The 17570-nt window shown below is 51.5% G+C and overlaps 5 protein-coding genes across 5 annotated transcripts; 3 read left to right on the top strand and 2 right to left on the bottom strand.

Annotated features, from left to right (window-relative positions):
* Nucleotides 1-3648: 3648 nt before the first annotated feature.
* On the top strand, nt 3649-5195 carry M406DRAFT_67098 (uncharacterized protein; the record flags this gene model as incomplete). The annotated part of the gene is made up of 2 exons (XM_040925042.1): nt 3649-3853; nt 3937-5195. The coding sequence occupies 2 exons, from the start codon at nt 3649-3651 to the stop codon at nt 5193-5195; spliced, it is 1464 nt and encodes a 487-aa protein (XP_040781677.1).
* A 117-nt stretch (nt 5196-5312) lies between these two features.
* On the bottom strand, nt 5313-6233 carry M406DRAFT_105487 (uncharacterized protein; the record flags this gene model as incomplete). The annotated part of the gene is made up of 3 exons (XM_040915151.1): nt 5313-5841; nt 5934-6018; nt 6162-6233. 3 exons carry the CDS (start codon nt 6231-6233, stop codon nt 5384-5386), a joined length of 615 nt encoding a protein of 204 aa, XP_040781676.1. The 3' UTR covers nt 5313-5383.
* Nucleotides 6234-8211: 1978 nt separating this feature from the next.
* On the top strand, nt 8212-8834 carry M406DRAFT_354539 (uncharacterized protein). Its single transcript, XM_040922947.1, has 2 exons — nt 8212-8340; nt 8484-8834. Exon 2 carries the CDS (start codon nt 8523-8525, stop codon nt 8802-8804), a length of 282 nt encoding a protein of 93 aa, XP_040781675.1. The 5' UTR covers nt 8212-8340; nt 8484-8522; the 3' UTR covers nt 8805-8834.
* Nucleotides 8835-8984: 150 nt separating this feature from the next.
* M406DRAFT_67096 (uncharacterized protein) lies at nt 8985-10050 on the top strand (the record flags this gene model as incomplete). The annotated part of the gene is made up of 3 exons (XM_040925041.1): nt 8985-9033; nt 9084-9108; nt 9207-10050. The coding sequence occupies 3 exons, from the start codon at nt 8985-8987 to the stop codon at nt 10048-10050; spliced, it is 918 nt and encodes a 305-aa protein (XP_040781674.1).
* Nucleotides 10051-14094: 4044 nt separating this feature from the next.
* Nucleotides 14095-15882, bottom strand: M406DRAFT_320480 (uncharacterized protein). The gene is made up of 6 exons (XM_040919392.1): nt 15454-15882; nt 15270-15378; nt 14787-15126; nt 14663-14722; nt 14440-14601; nt 14095-14384 (listed from the first exon to the last, which is right to left on the bottom strand). Exons 2-5 carry the CDS (start codon nt 15283-15285, stop codon nt 14538-14540), a joined length of 480 nt encoding a protein of 159 aa, XP_040781673.1. The 5' UTR covers nt 15286-15378; nt 15454-15882; the 3' UTR covers nt 14095-14384; nt 14440-14537.
* Nucleotides 15883-17570: the final 1688 nt, after the last annotated feature.

Genomic DNA, 17570 nt, shown 5'->3' with positions numbered 1-17570 from the left:
CAAAGAGATCCCACTCGAGTGGACTGTGACCATCGACATGGAGACCAAAGCTGAGAACCATGCAGGAAGGCTTGTCTCATACCTCGTCTCGTCTGGCGATTGCAGGACCTACGACTACACCAGTACAGTACTCTTCCGCCGTCCCCGTGACCGCTACTCCTGCTGAGGCGGCACGATTGAGTTTGACTGGGCGAGAAGGGAGGCTACCGCGACTTCCTGCAGCCAGCCTTTTCCGTGGCTGCATATTCAGATGTCTCTTCAGTGGGGGGACGGATTTGTACGACCCACAGATGTGCCGCCATCCCTAAAAGCTCTCCACGCTTGCTGCTGTTGTGGGGAGGCCAGTGCTGTTGAGCGAACCCCGAGGTCATTCTCCGACGGGCAGTGCGGTCTCGTGGTAATGTCATGTTGGTACTTCTCTTCCCATCCACAGGAACGGCTTGTTGTCGACTCAACTACCAGAGAATCATGCCACAAGCTATGCGGCAGCAGTAGCCGGCCGCTCGCCCTGTAGTCGCAACGCCATCCTCTTGTGGCAAGTTGTTCAAGACACACTCTTTTTACGGGCAGTTCTATTCATACGGCCTCGGGGGCTACGGGTGACGGACCTCTCCCTAGCCTGGCGAGATGCTTGTGCTTTTGAAGGAAAAGAGAAGAAGAAGGGGGGGAAAAATCAAGTTCTAATTGGACATCCCGGATGAGAAGAGAGAGGGGGGGAGGTCGGGGTCTCTGGTGCATTCCAGCTTCATCTCCTGACATCTAGAGCTGCAGCGCCGCCACACCAGTCCCAAGATCACTGACTAGCCTCACGAGATGCGAGTCGTTGTCTATCTCAGCCGCTGCATGAAGTGGCGAGCTGCCGAAGTTTGAAGCATCAACATCACCGATATTTCGCATGGACATCGTCCGATGCCTCGAAGATGGGCACTCCCAGAAGTAGCCAGGACAATATTGGTCACATGAAAGCCACAGCAGTGCAGTGGGTGCCAAAAGACCCGAAAAGGGGAGGGAAAGGGACAGGTATTCAACAGCAGTGCCTTTTCGCGACCGATCTCCGCCTCTAGTCTTGTGATAAATCACTTCAGTTCTCGACACTTGTCGGTCTTGCCTGAGGCTCTGCTCTGAACTGGCTCGACGGGGGTTAAACTCTATCTGCCAGCCATCTCTGCCGATATTATGCAGCTGTATAAACTATGCCTTGGAAGACTAAAGCTTCCCACAGCTGGAACCGAACTATCCGCCGGCGCGTGTGCAAATAAGGGTGGTTGCCCCGTGGCACACAAGGAAAACTGTGTCTCGCCGGCATTCCTACGAATACAGTAGTAACAGTACGGTCGGTACAAAGACGTTGCTCACGCCCCGACTTTTGTTTAATCCCCATCAATCTCGGTTGTGTTTCTCGCTTGACACGGGCCGCTGTCACAAAGGGATCGGCGGGATCGACACACGCAACCGCCCTGTGTTTACAGTACGCCTCACTTTGAGAGTTTCATGGTAAACGGTGTTGTATGACCGAGGCCGTGAAGCCTCCTGCGCTGTGAACCAAAGTATCTGGTCCAGCTCTCTCCAACCAGGCCCGGAAGGTGATGTAAATTCTTCCGCTGCAGGCCTCTGCCGCAGCTCGGCGTTCCCGATGGTGAACCCTTACCTCCTCTCCCCCTCTCCCTCCCCCACCGTATCGCTATAGAGCTGCGCGCTGCAAGCGCTGCAGAGGAAAGACAAGGCTGACCCGCAGTAATGACAGGACCCTTGAGTCTAGAGCGGGACTTGCACGCGAAAATTCGATCTAGGGGATTAAGCGGCCGCTCCTGGATCGAGACAGGCATCATCGCGCAACCTTGGTGAAAACGACATGTCATAAATACCTCTCGACAGAAAATGCAAAGACCGCCGAGTGGCTGAACCAGTCACTTTTCCAATTAATTTTCATGTTTTCTTCTCTTTCTTCCAAGCACGAAAAAGGAGTGCACACCATCAGCGGGCTAGCCGTCGGATTCGCAAGGCTGTTGTGGCGACATGGACTCGTCAGCGTGGCTTTGCGTCTTGTAGAAGCGCGTGCTGCCCGACAGGACGAGGTTTGCTGCAGGAGAGTACCGGCATCCCAGACGCTCATCGAGGGGTCTCGTCGCCGGTTCGCCCTGGAGGCGAATTTTACCCCCCGGTAATGGCCCGATGATGACTACATCTGCGTCATTATACAGCATTCATGATCATTACAAGACGATAGAGCGGCCAGCTCCGAATGAGAAGGGGAGAAGAGAACGGAAGAGATAACAAAGAAAGAAAAATGGAGGAACACCATGCAGCGACAAAATTTGTTTCGTCTACAATCTTTGGGGACACGGCCGCGGGCGGACCCGTGTATGCACTTCACATTTGCCTTCGACGCAACATTTCCCCATGCAGGATCCCAATGGAGATGACGGAAATACCCATCACACGTTCCAGTGACATGTAAGATGATCCAGCTCAAAAGGGCACACGGACACACACACACACACACACACACACCGGGGAGGGGGGGGGCACAGAGAGAACTCCCAGGCTTCCCGCCAACGTACAGCCCCGGGAATGGCTCGGCCCATGCTGCAGCTCCCCGCAGGAGGGTTGCACAGATGACCCACCTCGTTGGGAGCGAGGCTCAAACCAGTCGCACCGTGGTACTGGATGGTACAATGAGGTCAGCATACATATCTTCAAGTCTTCAGGTACCTTCCTCAGCGCCTCATTCCTGGCCCCTCAGTGCCCGGGGGGGGGGGGGTTGAGACACAAGGTCACAGGCGCCGGGGGTGCATTCCGGCAGCTGTGTAAGATTATGTAAAGCAGCCATTCGAGGCAATCACCTCTGTTGTAATCAGTGACCATTGATTTAAAGGATGGCCTGTGGATATAAAGAGCTAGGAAGCATTCCCACATTCAGAGAATCAAAAGGCAATGATTATCTGGGGGGTGAGTGTCTACAGTTTAATCATCATCCAATATTGGCCCAGCAGAATACAGAGTCATGCTACATACTCACGGTTGATGAACTTCTAATCACGACCTACAAGGTCGATTCCAATGATATATCATCCGACGAAATGCATTTCCAGGTACATTATACCAGTCCATAAGACGTCAACAGGTGTTCATCCGCGCTCCTGCGTAATTCCCCTCAGAAGTACATCAATCAATTTGGCTTTTAAAGCTCCTAGTCAGCTCATTCTTCCTTTGTCTAGACAGACTCTTATTGTGTCAGTTATTTTGCTAACATGTCCAACACAATCCATTGTGCTATTCTATCAAGTTGCTCAAAGCAATATGTATCTAAAAATTTTCAAAAGGGCTTGTACCCAAGCATGGAACAAAGAGGCTCTCTATGAATATTTAACGTATTCAATTCATTCATTGTTTGAAAGGTCCTTTAGAACTCATTTTCTTTGAATCATTCCGCCCTTTGCGAGTACTAAAAGTAGTACAACACATGACACCCAGAAAATGTTCTGGCTGCTGGATTACCAATATCGTAATAATTATTAATACTCTGGATATCTCACAATTTAAATAGAGTGGTCTATCTCACATGATAGACGGTTCACGGAAGCGATCATCCACACTATAATAATAACTGGTTTACACAGGATTTTCAAGACCTTTGACCGCATAAAGATGCCGATAACACGTAACACAGCTAGGAGGTCCAACAGGACAAGGAATGGTAACCTCCCGAGCAACTTTGTCGAGAATCCCGACGCTCTTCTCAGGCCGTCGAACGCCCGCGTAAGAGCAAGACGCGAGACGCAGAGAGCGGCGGCGGCAGCAGTAGCTAGGGCCGCCAACGCAGCAGCAGCACTGTTGATTCGTGATTCTCCTGGTAAGTTTGTAATCTAGAGTGTGTCCCGTAGGAGCAATGTATTTGCTTGAAGGAAGTATGTCTCCTAGCTAACATTGTATCAGCTCCAGTACCTGCAGCAGATCTGCTACTAGACAACGCTCTTTTGGAGAGCAGTTCAGAGGGCAGGCCAGAAGCCCGGAATGATACAGCAGTGTCGAAGCCGCAGGGCAAGCCCAAGGGCAAGTTGGAGAGGAAGCCAAGAGGAAAGCCGATGCATTTGATGCCACGTACGAAACCTCCGCCAGCCGGACCCTCAACTCCTCCTCCGAGGACTCCTCCAGGGGATCACCCGCCCAGGATCCTCGCCATGGTCACCGCCACTGAGGAATGCATGTACAACGGTCAAGACAAGGCTTCATTACGGGTCATGGTGCAGGTCCACTCGGTATACCCCTATTTCCGAAGCTGCCTTGGATACCAAGGCTATATTTCCCTGCGCAGGCCAGGCTATGGCGAGGACGATTTCGAGCGCAACAAGATGGGTGTCATCTCCGGGTGGCGGATCTCGAAGCCAACATGTCACCAGCCAAACATTGACGACAAGATTTGGGTCGAAGAATGGCTCAAGGACAAACCAAGCGAGACAAAGTATCCAAACGGAAATCTAACTATAGCAAACGCCTTGCGCTCGATCTATCACGCCGATGGTAAGGTTCGTGGCAGGGTGGTCAAGCAAGAACACCGCGACGGCCTTTCAAACGATGACAAGGGCACTGACCTGCTTTATATCTGTACGTTTTATATTCGGCCATACAGTCAAGTCGATCCCAACGTATCGTACAAAGGTAACGGGTATGCAACTCAGGCCCTGGACATGTATTACCGGCTGCTCATGGGCGGGATCTTGCCCGCGTGGTATACCATCGACGGGCCGCTCACCATCATTCTAGAGCCCGGATTCATTCCAGATCCGGAAATCTCGGCAGGCTGGCGAGAAACGGGACCAACCGGCGAGACTGAGGATGAGCTGACCTTGAGAGTAGCGACAACTCTTGTCGATTTCTATCGGGCCAGGGGATACACGATATATGCCAATATAAGCACAGCAACGTGGCCACACATCTTCAATACCATGGGCCGTTGCATCGAACCATCAGAGTTTGTGAAACATTCCACGGACGAGATCGCCGAGGCAGGAAGCTTTCTGGACCTGCATCCGCCCACACCGCAGCCCCCGTCGTCTAGTTGGGGCCCCTCGCCTGAGGCCCATAGTGACCCATCCAGGAGGTCTGTCCGACCCAAGACTGGCACACCAGCAGGGCCGCCCCCATCATCACCAACACCGGTGCGGTCGCCGCATGGACCGCAGGTTATGCCATGATCAGGAACGCCCGCAGAGACATCCCTCAGGACACCAGTACCCATGTGAGTCGAGTAAGTACACACATTCAGACCCGTTCACAATTGGCAATGTTCTCCAAGATAAAAGTATCTACATGAGGCTTGCACTTGATTGTTTGAAGAAAAAGAAGACAATGTCTTATGTACAGCATGAGGCCGCCGGACGGACTACCACGGTAATTCCATCCCTTCTCGGTGCCAGAACTTACCCGTGTCCTCGATGCTCTTTTCCATCATTACCTTGAACAGCTTCTCAGCAGCCTCATCCGGCTCGATGGCCTCGGGATCTCCAGCCAAGCCCCCACCACCAATGTTAGTCCGCACGATTCCGGGGTGCAGGATGGAGACAACAACGCCCTTGTCTTTCAGATCTAACGACAGGTTCTTGCATAGCATGTTGAGCGCTGTCTTGCTCGACCGGTAGGCATAGCTCCCACCAGAGCTGTTGTCCGCTATGGATCCCACGCGGCTGGAGACGAAGCCCAGACGGGGGCTGGAGGAGGCGAGAATGTTGGGCAGCAGCGCTTGCGTGAGAAGAAGGGGCCCAAAAGTATTCACATTGTAGACTTGTTGCAAGGAGGCAAGGTTGAGAGTTGCAAGAGAATCGTGGGCAGCGTCAAACACTCCTGGGGAGGGGGAAGAGTATTGATCAGCTTTGCTGCGTTTGCAACCAGGTGCGAGGAGACAAGTGTGGTGATGGAGAAGGGCACCGGCTTACCCGCGACATTCAAGAGGATATCCAAGGGCCCATCGCCATAAGCCTTCTTGAAGCTGGCAATGGACTCTGGAGAGGTGACGTCTAACTTGGACGTCTGACAGCCGAGGCTCTTCAACTTCTCGCCATCGTTTACATCAACTGCATGAACAGTATAGCCCTGCTCCCGCGGTCAATGGTGAAGTTCCCGAGAACTTTTTTTTTCTTTCCTTGGAGGTCGGAACAACCTACAGCCTTGATGAGAACCTTTGCAAATTCATGGCCAATGCCAGAATTGCACCCTGTCACAACTGCATGGGGCATCTTGGCTTGAGTGGTGGTGGTAATAATTATGGGGTAATAGGTAAGTGAGTGCGAAAGATTGTTGTTAATTACTATAATATGTTGGTATGGACCAAATAGTGCTTGATTTTTCATTGAGGCACAGATATATATTCAGACGAACAAAATAAAGCTTCATAATGCAAGATTACAAATACTGCATCAGGCTCGTGAGGGGGTTTGGAGGTGCTTGATGGATGATTAGTCGTGCTGGCAGCGGTCGGCTTGCAATGTTATGCCGGTCCCGACATGAGGTCTTCTTGTCTCCTTCCATCGTGACGTGACGTTGTTGAATATGGACCTTATTCATAAATAATAATTACAATACAGGCTGTGTACGACTCGAAAGATCACATATACAGGTCCTTGGGGTCGCAATCACTCTCCAGTCGGGTGGTCCTGTGTCAAGCGAGTTACAAGACGGGTGGAAGAAAACACGTTCCTTTCAAGGAAAGGCAAAAGAATCGACCTCTCAATTGATCGTCACGACAGAAGAAGGATATGCTTGATTGATATTGAATTGGCGTTACCAATTGACAGGGGATGGATGCCTCTTTCAATTATGCACCCAGGCAGCGCCTCCGACCACCGGCGGAAACGAGAACGAGACCGCTTTCTGGGTGCAATTGGTCATCCTGGTTTCTGTCTTTAACCTAAGTCGGCGGTCTAGTCTTCCAGCTCCCCCTATCCATTCATTAGATCAGGTTGAAGTTGATGGTCAGACGACAGAGCCTCACTGCCCCGGCAAGACAGTCCTGGCTCACCGCCCGGTGGCGGAGCGGCACTGTAATAGCGAGTGCCACGTTAAAATAACCTCTGCGCAGATGCGCGATGGGCAAAGGCATTTCGGAATTATGTGGAGTTACCTCGGTCTAGGGGAAACTCTCATAGGCCTCTTTTCTTCTCCTTTTCTCTCCTTTTCCCCTTCCCTTTATTTCTTGCTCCCTTCCCAACACAGGGCATCCCACATTGAAAAGATGGCCAATGACTCGGCCGAGAGTTTAAAAAGGTAAATTATGGTTAATTTTTCTTTATTTCTTCCTTCGAAAAAGGAAAAGACAACTGGAATGACTCCGCTCGAACGACAAGTGGTGCCAAGAGACCTTGGCTACACTGAAAAGAGACCCTTATATTAAACACTCGATATTGCCAAGGCGAGCTGGCAAAGTAGTACCAACGCTATCGCTACAGTGGGATTCAACCCTGGTGATTTGCGGCTGGAGCTGGAGAACCGACAGTATTCAAAAAGACCCATGTCCTGGCACTTCAGGGTCCTGGAGAAAGAGCCGAGAGACGGAGAGTATATGAAAAAGAATGAGCCGTCTCACCTAGCTAGGAAAAGCAAGATGCTTGCAGAACTGGAGTCCATGGAGATTCTCTGTCGATATCTATATAATCCTAAATTTTTATACTGTCATGATTCAGTTCTCAAATGCACTCCGCTCCCTTCTTCATCTCCACAAGTGACAAAAATGCTGTTGCCTGCTCCCCTCAGAGCCCAAGTGGACCATACAGGTGCTTCTTGGCTCGTATCTCAGCCGTTGGCTGACTGCGGAATTGTCCCGCTAGCAAGCCACAAGGACGTATTAAGTTTAACCCTCAATATTTCCAACAGACTAGCCGCAGCTTGCCAGGTTCCAGCCAGTATTCTGGACCACTCGAGGCCAGCGATTTTGAAAAGAGACATCAGCTTCCATGAGCTGCAAGCCACCTCGTGGTTAGCTTTAAGACACATCCAGGGAAGATCCGCACGACGGCAGCTGCCAGCTGGTCAGGAACTCCACTTCAAGCTCGACCCTGAAGTTACATAGCTTCTGGGAGATTCGGAGATGGAGGTCGAATCAGGAGCGGCTGGAGATTCTGGCGCAGCCTCAATATTCTACATCATATTTTGTCCGTCGAGCCTGCGGATGGATCACACTATTCCTCAGTCATGGTGCCCTATCATGATTGCCAAGAATCTACCTGATCGGAAGAGGGGAGGAGGAGTCTGGTCGGAAAGTGAATCCGATCTCCGGACTGAGAGCCTCATGTCCTCTCTCGCTGTCTCTCTTTGTCTCTTATACCAGTCTGTCCCCAGAATATAGAGGTCAGTGCGGCTCTTTACCATCGCATCCCCTTTCTCTACGTTTGTTTGCCTACTCAGTAGGTACGCCCAAGGGTTGAGAAGAAGGGAAGGAATATTATCGGTGTTGCTTCCATTTTCTAAATTGTTGTTTTATTTTAAAAAAGAAATCAGGTCTTCGTGCTGCCATCCCCACAACCAGCACGATGAAGCGAAGTTATCAGCTGGCAGCCTTGGGCTGCTCTCTCCCTTTGGTCAATGCAGGAAGCTTTGTCTGGAATTCAGGTACCGGCCACGATCTTGAAGGCTATGCGCCAGCACAGCAAACCGCCGGTCTCGAAGACAAGCAGATGGTGCCTGTCCCAGCAGTTCCAGCACCGACAAGTCCTCCAGAGCTCAGAAGATCGCCATTAGGGAAAAGAGCATCATCTGTTCCAGGAAGTGTCTGTGGTTACATGTCTCATGATATCTGTCAGTACAATTGTTGAAATATGTCAATACTTGGTGTGTGTCTACACAAAAATACTTATACTGGCCATGTGTGATTCTAGCCTCCGCATTGGCGTGTGCAACTGACAACACTTGTATCTTTACGACTTTTGGCTTCTCATGGATGGCCGGATGCTGCCCTTCAACTTCAATCGATTGTCCAATTGCGACGACATGGTATGTGCTTGGACTTCGACGACTCAAAGGAATGGCTCGCCCGACTAACAGGTAACCCTCCAGTGTCGACTCTTCTGTTGGATATTCCTTGGGCAGCCTAGACGTTGGCGTTTCAACTTACTGGTGGTAAGTCTCTCTCTTCCCCATTCCTACATGTCTGCAATGGTAGCGAAAGATATTTCAGACCTCGTTGCTAACGATCTCTTTTGATTCTTCTACTTTAGCTCGCTTTCCGAATACCCCGTCTGCGTGACTCTGACATACGAAGATGTCCCAGGATACACCATCTACAACTGCGGTGGGCCAGACGTCATTACTCTTCAGGCCGTAGACCACAGCTTGGCCGTGTCAAGCGCAGGAGCCAGTACCACGACCACCTCGGATACCTCGTCCGCTTCCTCGGCAAGCACAGAGAGTGGGACATCCACCACCTCCACCGCAGCCTCATCTCAATCTTCGTCGTCCAAATCTTCGGCACCCATAGGAGCCATCGTCGGCGGAGTTGTCGGCGGAGTGGCAGTGATCGCCATATTCGTCTTCGCCCTTGTCTTCCTTCTCTGCAGGAGAAGACGGAACTCAGGTCCTGCCACCACCTCCAGTGATCCAAATGCTGCCCTCTCATCGCCACCCATGGCTGGTGCTGCTGCACCAGCCCCTGGAACATACCAGGGCCAGCCAGCAATGCAGCAGCAGCCGCAGCAGCAGCCATATCACAACGCCAGCGTGCAACAGCCCGTTGCCGGCGGCATTGACGGCCACAACCCAGACCAGAAACCTCACTACAGCCTCAACGCGCAGAGCATCCAATCCTTGCCTTCTCCGGGCAGCCCGCCGCCTCCTCATAGCCCATCGCCCGGCGCCGTGCCCCCTTATCAGCAGAGCACGTACTCGCCGCCGCCACCCGAGAACCAGGGGTTCACACCAACTGAGTCAGGTTTCAGTACTGTCTCTCAGCACAATACAGGAGCGACGCAGCAGACATTCAATGAGCATCAGCAGCATGATACCTGGTCATACCATGAGATGCCGTCCACGAAGCACGATGGGGAGCTGAGGGAACTTCCGTAGGCGAAGTTGCTTTCAACAACAGCGTGGGGAGTCGAATGACTTGAGCTGTTCGAGCTGTTGCCACGAGACATTTCCTTGATTTTGTAGTAAGGCCTTTTGTTGGGACTGTAATAAGCTAAGTAGATATCATATAGTCGTTCGGTCTCGTGTATCGAGGCCGCTGTAATGATGATCACTAGAAATGAGACAAACATTGATGAGATCTATGTGAATCAGTACATGTGCCTAAGCTGTGATCTAGTCTCTAAAGGCCCGTGATAATTCTAATTTTCGTATAACCGACTCATACAGTCTCAAAATAAAACTTAGGGAGGTCGTAGTCGCACTCTTTGCCGACAACGGGATAAGCATAAAATCCGATCCCATCTTACGTTGGTCCGGAAAATCTGACATCCACTCGGACGATCCTTTGGGATAACCTTAAATCAACCATAAAATAGACGATCCTTGATTCGTCTCGTATTCTTGCTTGGGTGTGAATCTCACCAAGCCTGCGCCAATATCAGCAGTGGGCTTGAAACTAGTTGCTTATGAGGCATGCTGATTGGCTTGCTTGGCATTTGCTATTGGCATAAGGGAGGGGGAGGGCATGCTCATGTGCCCCGAAACTACATGGACTTGCAACAGTGGATTACTGGTGAGACATGCTGCCTTGTTCAGACATTATAAGTGCCGTATCGGCTATAAATTGAGATGTAGATATAGCGCTCCTTTGCCTTGGTATAGTAATTTTGTGAAAGAAGCACATGATAACGACTCCGTAATGAAAGTTTGGGGTTTGAGACGAGATGGCTCAAATGTCGTCTTACTAAGCAATTTGTAACACCCCATTGGCTGAGGAGGGTCCAGGTTGGCCACCTCCGATGACCATCACTTGCAAACAACAATTTCTTCAATATGCATTACTACTAAGTATGTAAGCATATTTACTCAAAAATTGTGAGGTCCCATCATTCCACCACAATGCAGCTGCCAAATTATAACATGGTCGAGGTTCCAGGAGGATGCCCCAGAGTACCTAGATATTAGAGGTCTGGACTGCATTGTATGTGCCCAGGTGATATCACAGGCTGTGAGAAACAAAGGCTGTTCGGTGGCTCTAATGACTCATTGAGATGGAGAAGTCATGAATGATAATTGATTTGCTTATGGACAATAAGCTAAATAGCTTACATCCCTTTCGAAACACGAGATTTCCATAGCAGGATAGTTATGGAGAAGATTTGTTTATAAAAGCATGCTGCAGAAGTTTCCAGGACCTTTGAAAACTCGACATGCTTCAAGAATGAAGCCTTGGGAACAGTGTTTCTTACTGGTCAATTGTAGTATGTATGGTCAAGCTTCCAGGTCTCCTATCCAACCTGGATGGGTTGCTTGACATGTGAAGCATACAGTCAGTGATCCACACGGCCCAACCTTCTCTTTTCTAAGCTGTGAATGTGCGAGATCCTCAAACACAACTGTCTACCATGAGCATCTTCTGATGTCAAACTATTGGTTTCTCGTTCCATTAAAGAAAAAAAATTTGATCCAGTGTACCTGTCTGTCCAATCCATTCCATTGCACTCTAACCATCTCCTGGCTTCCTGCTGAAAGCAATCAGACAACGTGTCTCTGATTCCACCCCTGCCATCCTATCAACACCCAACCTCCCTTTCTAGCCACACATATTTCCAGAACCCTTATACATACCAAGTCCTTTCGAGACGTGATACCAAGCCTGATCTCTGCCTTGGCCATACCCTACCGCACTAGATTTCAGCATCTCATTTACAGTCAGTAAATTACCCAAGCCTGTTTATGTGAGCTTGCCTTCTACTCCCACACTCCCATCACTAGTTCAACACCTTGTTGATGAACAGTGCTCCAACCTCAGTCGCGTCATCTGTTTACCTCCCTACCCCACACCCTGCTCTTTCATCCACGAACACAAACATCTCGTCGCCAGAAGCTGACCATCACAGCCACGTCGTTGATTTCCTCCCACCATCACATCCTCATCAAGCATCTCTCTCCCTTTCCCCCCTCAAGCCAAGATGTCCATCTCTCTCAAGGATCTCACCATTCGCGGCCGTAACGGCCAGCGTGTCCCAGTGAAGGACTGCGAGTTCCAGCCCCTCAACCTGCTGCTCCCAGGCGCTGCGCCCATCGTCGTGCCCAACAAGCGCACCAAGCCCAAGGCCAAGCTCACCAGCCCAGCCGATGATGACGACGACGACTACGCCGCCGACGCTGACGAGGAGGAGACCCAGCCTCTGGTGAAAAAGAATTCCGCGGGCAAGGCCAAGGCCAAAGACGGCCGACTCCGTAGCAACAGTGCTATCAAGGAGCGGGCTATCGAGGCAAAGAAGCGGAAGAAGGTCGAGCAGCACCTCCAGGAGGCCGAGGAGGGACAAAAGCGCCTCGCGGCCCGCTTCGTGGAGCAGAACAAGTACATCATGCAGCTCAATGCCCAGGTCCATCGAGGCGACAAGAAGGTCGCACCCGCCGAGTCGTCCAAAAAGAACGAGAAGGTCGCCGACCGTGCCCCTGCTGCCAAGAAGGCGAACACCAAAAAAAAGATGGCCCCTAAGAAGGTCATGTACGCAATGCTTCCTTCGTCCGACGATGAGGATCCCACGACGACCGGCGAGATTAGCACGACCGAGGCGTCCAGCAAAATGCGCGGCTTCCTCACCAATATGAAGATCCGCGCCGGAGGCCGCAATACGGCCCCGGCCCCCTTTACCCCGTCTGAGGACTCGCACCTCCTAGTGCTCAAGAAGGCTAACGAGACGTGGGCCACCATAGCCACTGCTATGGGTCGTCCCAAGGGCGAGCTGACGAAGCGGTACAAACACCTGCAGAACATCGGAGCCAAGGTCCCTGGCGAGGATGATGCCGACGGCAACGCCCCCAAGGGCGAGGATGATGTTGGTGCTATCTCGAGCGATGTGGCCACTGCTGGTGATACTACCACGGACGGCGAGACGAGTGATGCCGAGAAGACCGATGAGGAGACCACCGATGCTGCTGACAAATCCGCCGAGGAGACGACAGACGCTGAGAAGACCGACGAGGAGAGCACGGACGTCGAGAAGACAGGTGAAGAGACAACCGATGCAGACAAGACAGGCGATGAGACGACGAATGCTGAGAAGACTGATGCCGAGAACACCGATACCGAGAACAAGGACGAGGGCTTCCTCGGTGACGTCCCATTCGGCACCGATCTCTTCACTTTGGAGGAGACCGCTGCTGCTGAGGCTGTCCAAGAACCCAAGAAGTCCAAGAAGGGTATCATCCCTGACAAGGGTAAGAAGCAGAAGTGGAACAAGGCACAGCCCGCCTCCTCCAGCGCCCAGAAGCCACCCTCTCCTCCTCTCGACAGCAACAAAGTTGCCCTCATCAAGGAGGTTCTGGCCGACGGCAACGACGACGACGATGCCGCTGGCTATAACGCGGGCGCTTCTGAAGATGCCAATGAGACAGGCACCAAGTCCTACATCGGACAGTACGGCCGACAAGTGATCGCGGACCACTGCGCCGGACGCGTCCGCCTGCCTGAGCCCGACCACCATTTCAACGCCGACGACTGCGTCCTGCTTGCCCTGGTCGAGCGCGGTCACCGCACGAACCGCTGGCTGGATATCCAGGCTGACTTTGCCAACACCACAGGCCGACTGATTCCCGAAGAGGTGCTGAAATGGAAGCTGGGTGAGGGAGAGAAGCCTGAAAACTACTGAGGCGTGGAATCGATAGGAAAGAATAGGAGAACCGCAAGCGCTTTCATTGGATCAGTTGCAGTCCTTTGAAGGCTTTAGTTTTGCTTGCTCCTTCGATGACCAAAACCCGCAAGCTTCGACAACAAGAAAACATCATCCTTGCCCATTGTCTCGAAACCAATCTGGGCTACACTTGGGCTACAGCATCCTGCACAGTCTCGAAGAGCTGCAATAACCTTACAATCGCTTCTATCAAGCGACATCATCACTTTGATTTCGTCAGGCTGTATGCAAGCCTCTCGAGATGCGAACTTTCAATGTCTTCATAACAATCCGGCTTCGGCATGGCGACACTTGTCAGTGTGTTGCATTCCTGAATTGGTTTGCATAATTTACATTGTTATTCCAACCCCTTCTTTTGTTTTGCAGGGCAAGACATGCATGGTTTCAGGCCTGTGAGGCACTACTCACAGCTATTCGGGCGGCAGGATGGATGACCTTGATGATTGGGATCTCGCCCAAAACATTGCGGATGGATGGGAGGATTTGGTTCATGGTCAATCATCTGAGAGCTATGGAAGGTCTGACAGATGCACTGGATGGGAATACTGCCTATTGTTGGCCGTTTGTCTGGCCAGGAATGCATTAATAAGGTAGCTACTCCTGGAAACAGTCATCAACTCACAATGAAGAACGGGTTCCTTATGAACGATGGAGGCCTTTCAGTCTGAGCTGTGTGCCATTTCCACTGAGATACGTAAGTGCGCACAGAGTTCACCTGTGCTAGCTCACCGATCGCACAAACGATGTCAACGGGTATAAGGGACCACTAAAGTCCATGTCGTACCTAAGATGGTGGTCAGCCAAGAGAAGAATAGCTGGGACAGTATTGGGACGACGCGATTTACCAGTAGTTAACAGCCACACAGATCCCCTCCTCCGAGCAAGACTGCGAGACCTTGTGATACCTGTCATCACATTGGCCCTGTTAGTTTCATCACTACTGTATGCGGGCATGATAGCGATGCTAACCACATCGCTGGGAGGTACAGCATGTCTCCCTTCTCCAGCGTGACACGTATAGGCTCGGCCAGCTTTGAGTAAGGCGTTGGGTTCTCCGCAGGTCGATCTGGGTCCCAGATGGCGAATGTGACAAATTCAGCCTCCTCCCCTGGGCTCAAGGCAGGATCCATGACAAGGTCGAGGCTGTCGTCCTTGTCACTTCGAGCATAAGTGGCCGGCCGCAAGGGCTTCCTGTTGACGCAGGGATGGGAGTGAGGAGGCAGCAGGACAAAGTGTTTTTGTCCCAGAACCTGCACGTAGATATTCTCGTAATTGTCTAAATGAAGCGCCGTCACGGAGCGAGAGTTCCCTATCCTTGAGATTTAGGCCTTCAAGATTAGTCGTTGCCAGGGCTGTGAATTTGATGGCAGATCTGTCCCCTCCGCCCTGGAGTGCGAAAAAAAAGGAATTGATCTTTAGGTCATCATAAATTGGGTCCACTTCAGGACTCACCACATATTGATGGCATCCGGCTCCTTCTGTAGAGCGATACGTGCAAATGGGATGTCTCGCTGAACCTGGTTGAAAAGAGAGACGTACTCGTGCCTGAGGTTGTCATTTTCTGGAAGGAGATAAGGGGATCAGTCAGACACCCCACGGCATGGCCCGATCAATTCCACCCTCTACCATCACTTACGAGTTTGTGCATATCTGACCTCAGAGAATTTGCGATCTGATGGATTCATCTCTTGATGGCGCACGTAATCAAGAAATTCAGGAAACGCCTGGTCCTCCTCCCATGGCTTGGCGAAGACGAGCTCACCATTCTCATGCACCGTGGGGCAGTCGGCATTGCTGAGCAGGGAATCGAAGTAGTCAGAAAGAATCTATGGTTGAGGTGTATGCATCAATTACATTGAGCAGGTCGCGGAGAAGAGACTCACCCTTCTGGGGTGATGGCAACATTCACATGCTGCTGGCGCAGGAAATTCTTGAGATAGTCGAACGTCCAGGTCTTGGTGGCCTCCCAGTGAGCAGCACCATTCCTCACCACAAAAGGTGTATTCCTTGAGACATAACGCATGAACTCTAGGGGGCTGGGCTCTTCGTAAATTTCATCAGTGACAGACGCGTTGAGCTCATTGTAGGTAGTGAGAAGCTCTGCCACGGGGTCAGGATTCGGATCCATGTCTGGTTTAGGAAGGAGACAGGGCTCGCACGGCTCCGTCTGGTATTGCCTGACACACAGCCTCGCCAATGGAGTGTCGTTGAACAGAGCGAGCTTGCCAGGTTCTCCGGTTTGTGACAGCACCAACCCCAGGCGAACCAGGCACGAACCGCACCGGCAACTCAGCACGGCCCGTCGCGTCACAAGTAAAACCTGAGGGGCAATCTCGCCGTCAAAGGAGCGCTCAGCGGGTCCCGAACGGCTGGTAAGTCGAAGATTGGCTCAGGAAGTTCCTTGTCAGCGGTGCGCTGTGCTAATGTGGATGTCTGGGATGTGAATATTCTTTTTTTCCTTTCCTTTTCCTCTCCTTATTCAAAGACCTTCTCCGAGGGTCCATCTGGTTGCCGATGCAGGGTCCTGCGGTGAAGGGTCAATCGGAAGGGGACAGAGAGCCCAATCAGAGGCGCCACACAGTAATTACAGCGGGTAGGGCAGCTGTCACAGGGGCCCAGGGTAGCCGCATGACGGCAGAATGGGCTGATTAGTGTGTGAAATGGTCTGATGTTTGCCACCCTTCCTGGACATAGGGTCGCTGGAATTGAATTTGGGGCAACAAAGATGCTCGCGCGGCGGGACTAAACTGGCGAAAGCGGAGGGGACAATTAAACAAAAGGACCAACTCTCTTGATGAAGAGGCAGGAAATAAAAGGGACGAAGAGCAGCCTTTTCCCAGCCCTCATATGCATCTTACTACGTACTTGGATACCATCATTGTCTTGCCTACATACACGACGTGCATCCGTCCTTCAATCCGTGTGCAATCAACGATTCACCGATCTCAGTGATCATGAATGAATGGGTTAGGAATAACCTCTGCCAACCGCGAACGAGCCTGCAGAAGCAATCCACAAGATGTGGCAATGCTAGGCAATTGGGTTGGCGACGAGCAAGAGGCAAAAGATGGGGGATTATACTGTACTTCAAGGGACGTCAACCGGACGCTGTATGATTTTTCTTACTTGGCTGCCTTCCAAGTGGAATTGGTAGCTATTCCTTTCCTTCCTGTTGTTCAAGCATTGTCTCCTTATCGAGCTCGAGCTGAGCTGATGCCCCCCCCCCTCCTTCTTCCCCTCTTTCATGTCCACCCTACAACCCCCTGCCCTTTTTTTCTTCTTCGTCCTCGGAAGGGATCTCGATTCAAGTCCCAGCAGACACCCTCTTTGTTCCGATCTATACCTATCTTGTGCCCTCAGCCTGGATAAAATGAGAAAACGGAAACCACTCCCTGCCTAAGATACCGGGCAAGTACGTCCCCAGTACGAGATCATCGGACAGTGCCACTACCCTACCGTGCCTACCTCTAACTATGAGCACCTCATCTTACCTTAATTCAACTCGTCGGCCTTACCTTACTTCACCTCGAACAGCATCCAGACCTCCGTCAGTGGGCTGACCTTCTTCCCTCATCAATGACATCACACAAGATAGCAGGTGATCACAGTACTCCTGGATTGTGCGGTTGTGGCAAGTTGTCGAGCAACAGAACAAGCACGGCAGAGCACTCATTGGGGACTTTTAACTCGGACTATAGTCTTGGTCTTGGTTGCCATCTTGGTCCATATGCTCCTCCTCGACTTGCAGGGTCT

The sequence above is a fragment of the Cryphonectria parasitica genome (assembly GCF_011745365.1).
Source record: "Cryphonectria parasitica EP155 unplaced genomic scaffold M406scaffold_1, whole genome shotgun sequence".
In the NCBI taxonomy this organism is placed as follows: domain Eukaryota; kingdom Fungi; phylum Ascomycota; class Sordariomycetes; order Diaporthales; family Cryphonectriaceae; genus Cryphonectria; species Cryphonectria parasitica.
This window is presented reverse-complemented; position numbering and strand designations above follow the sequence as displayed.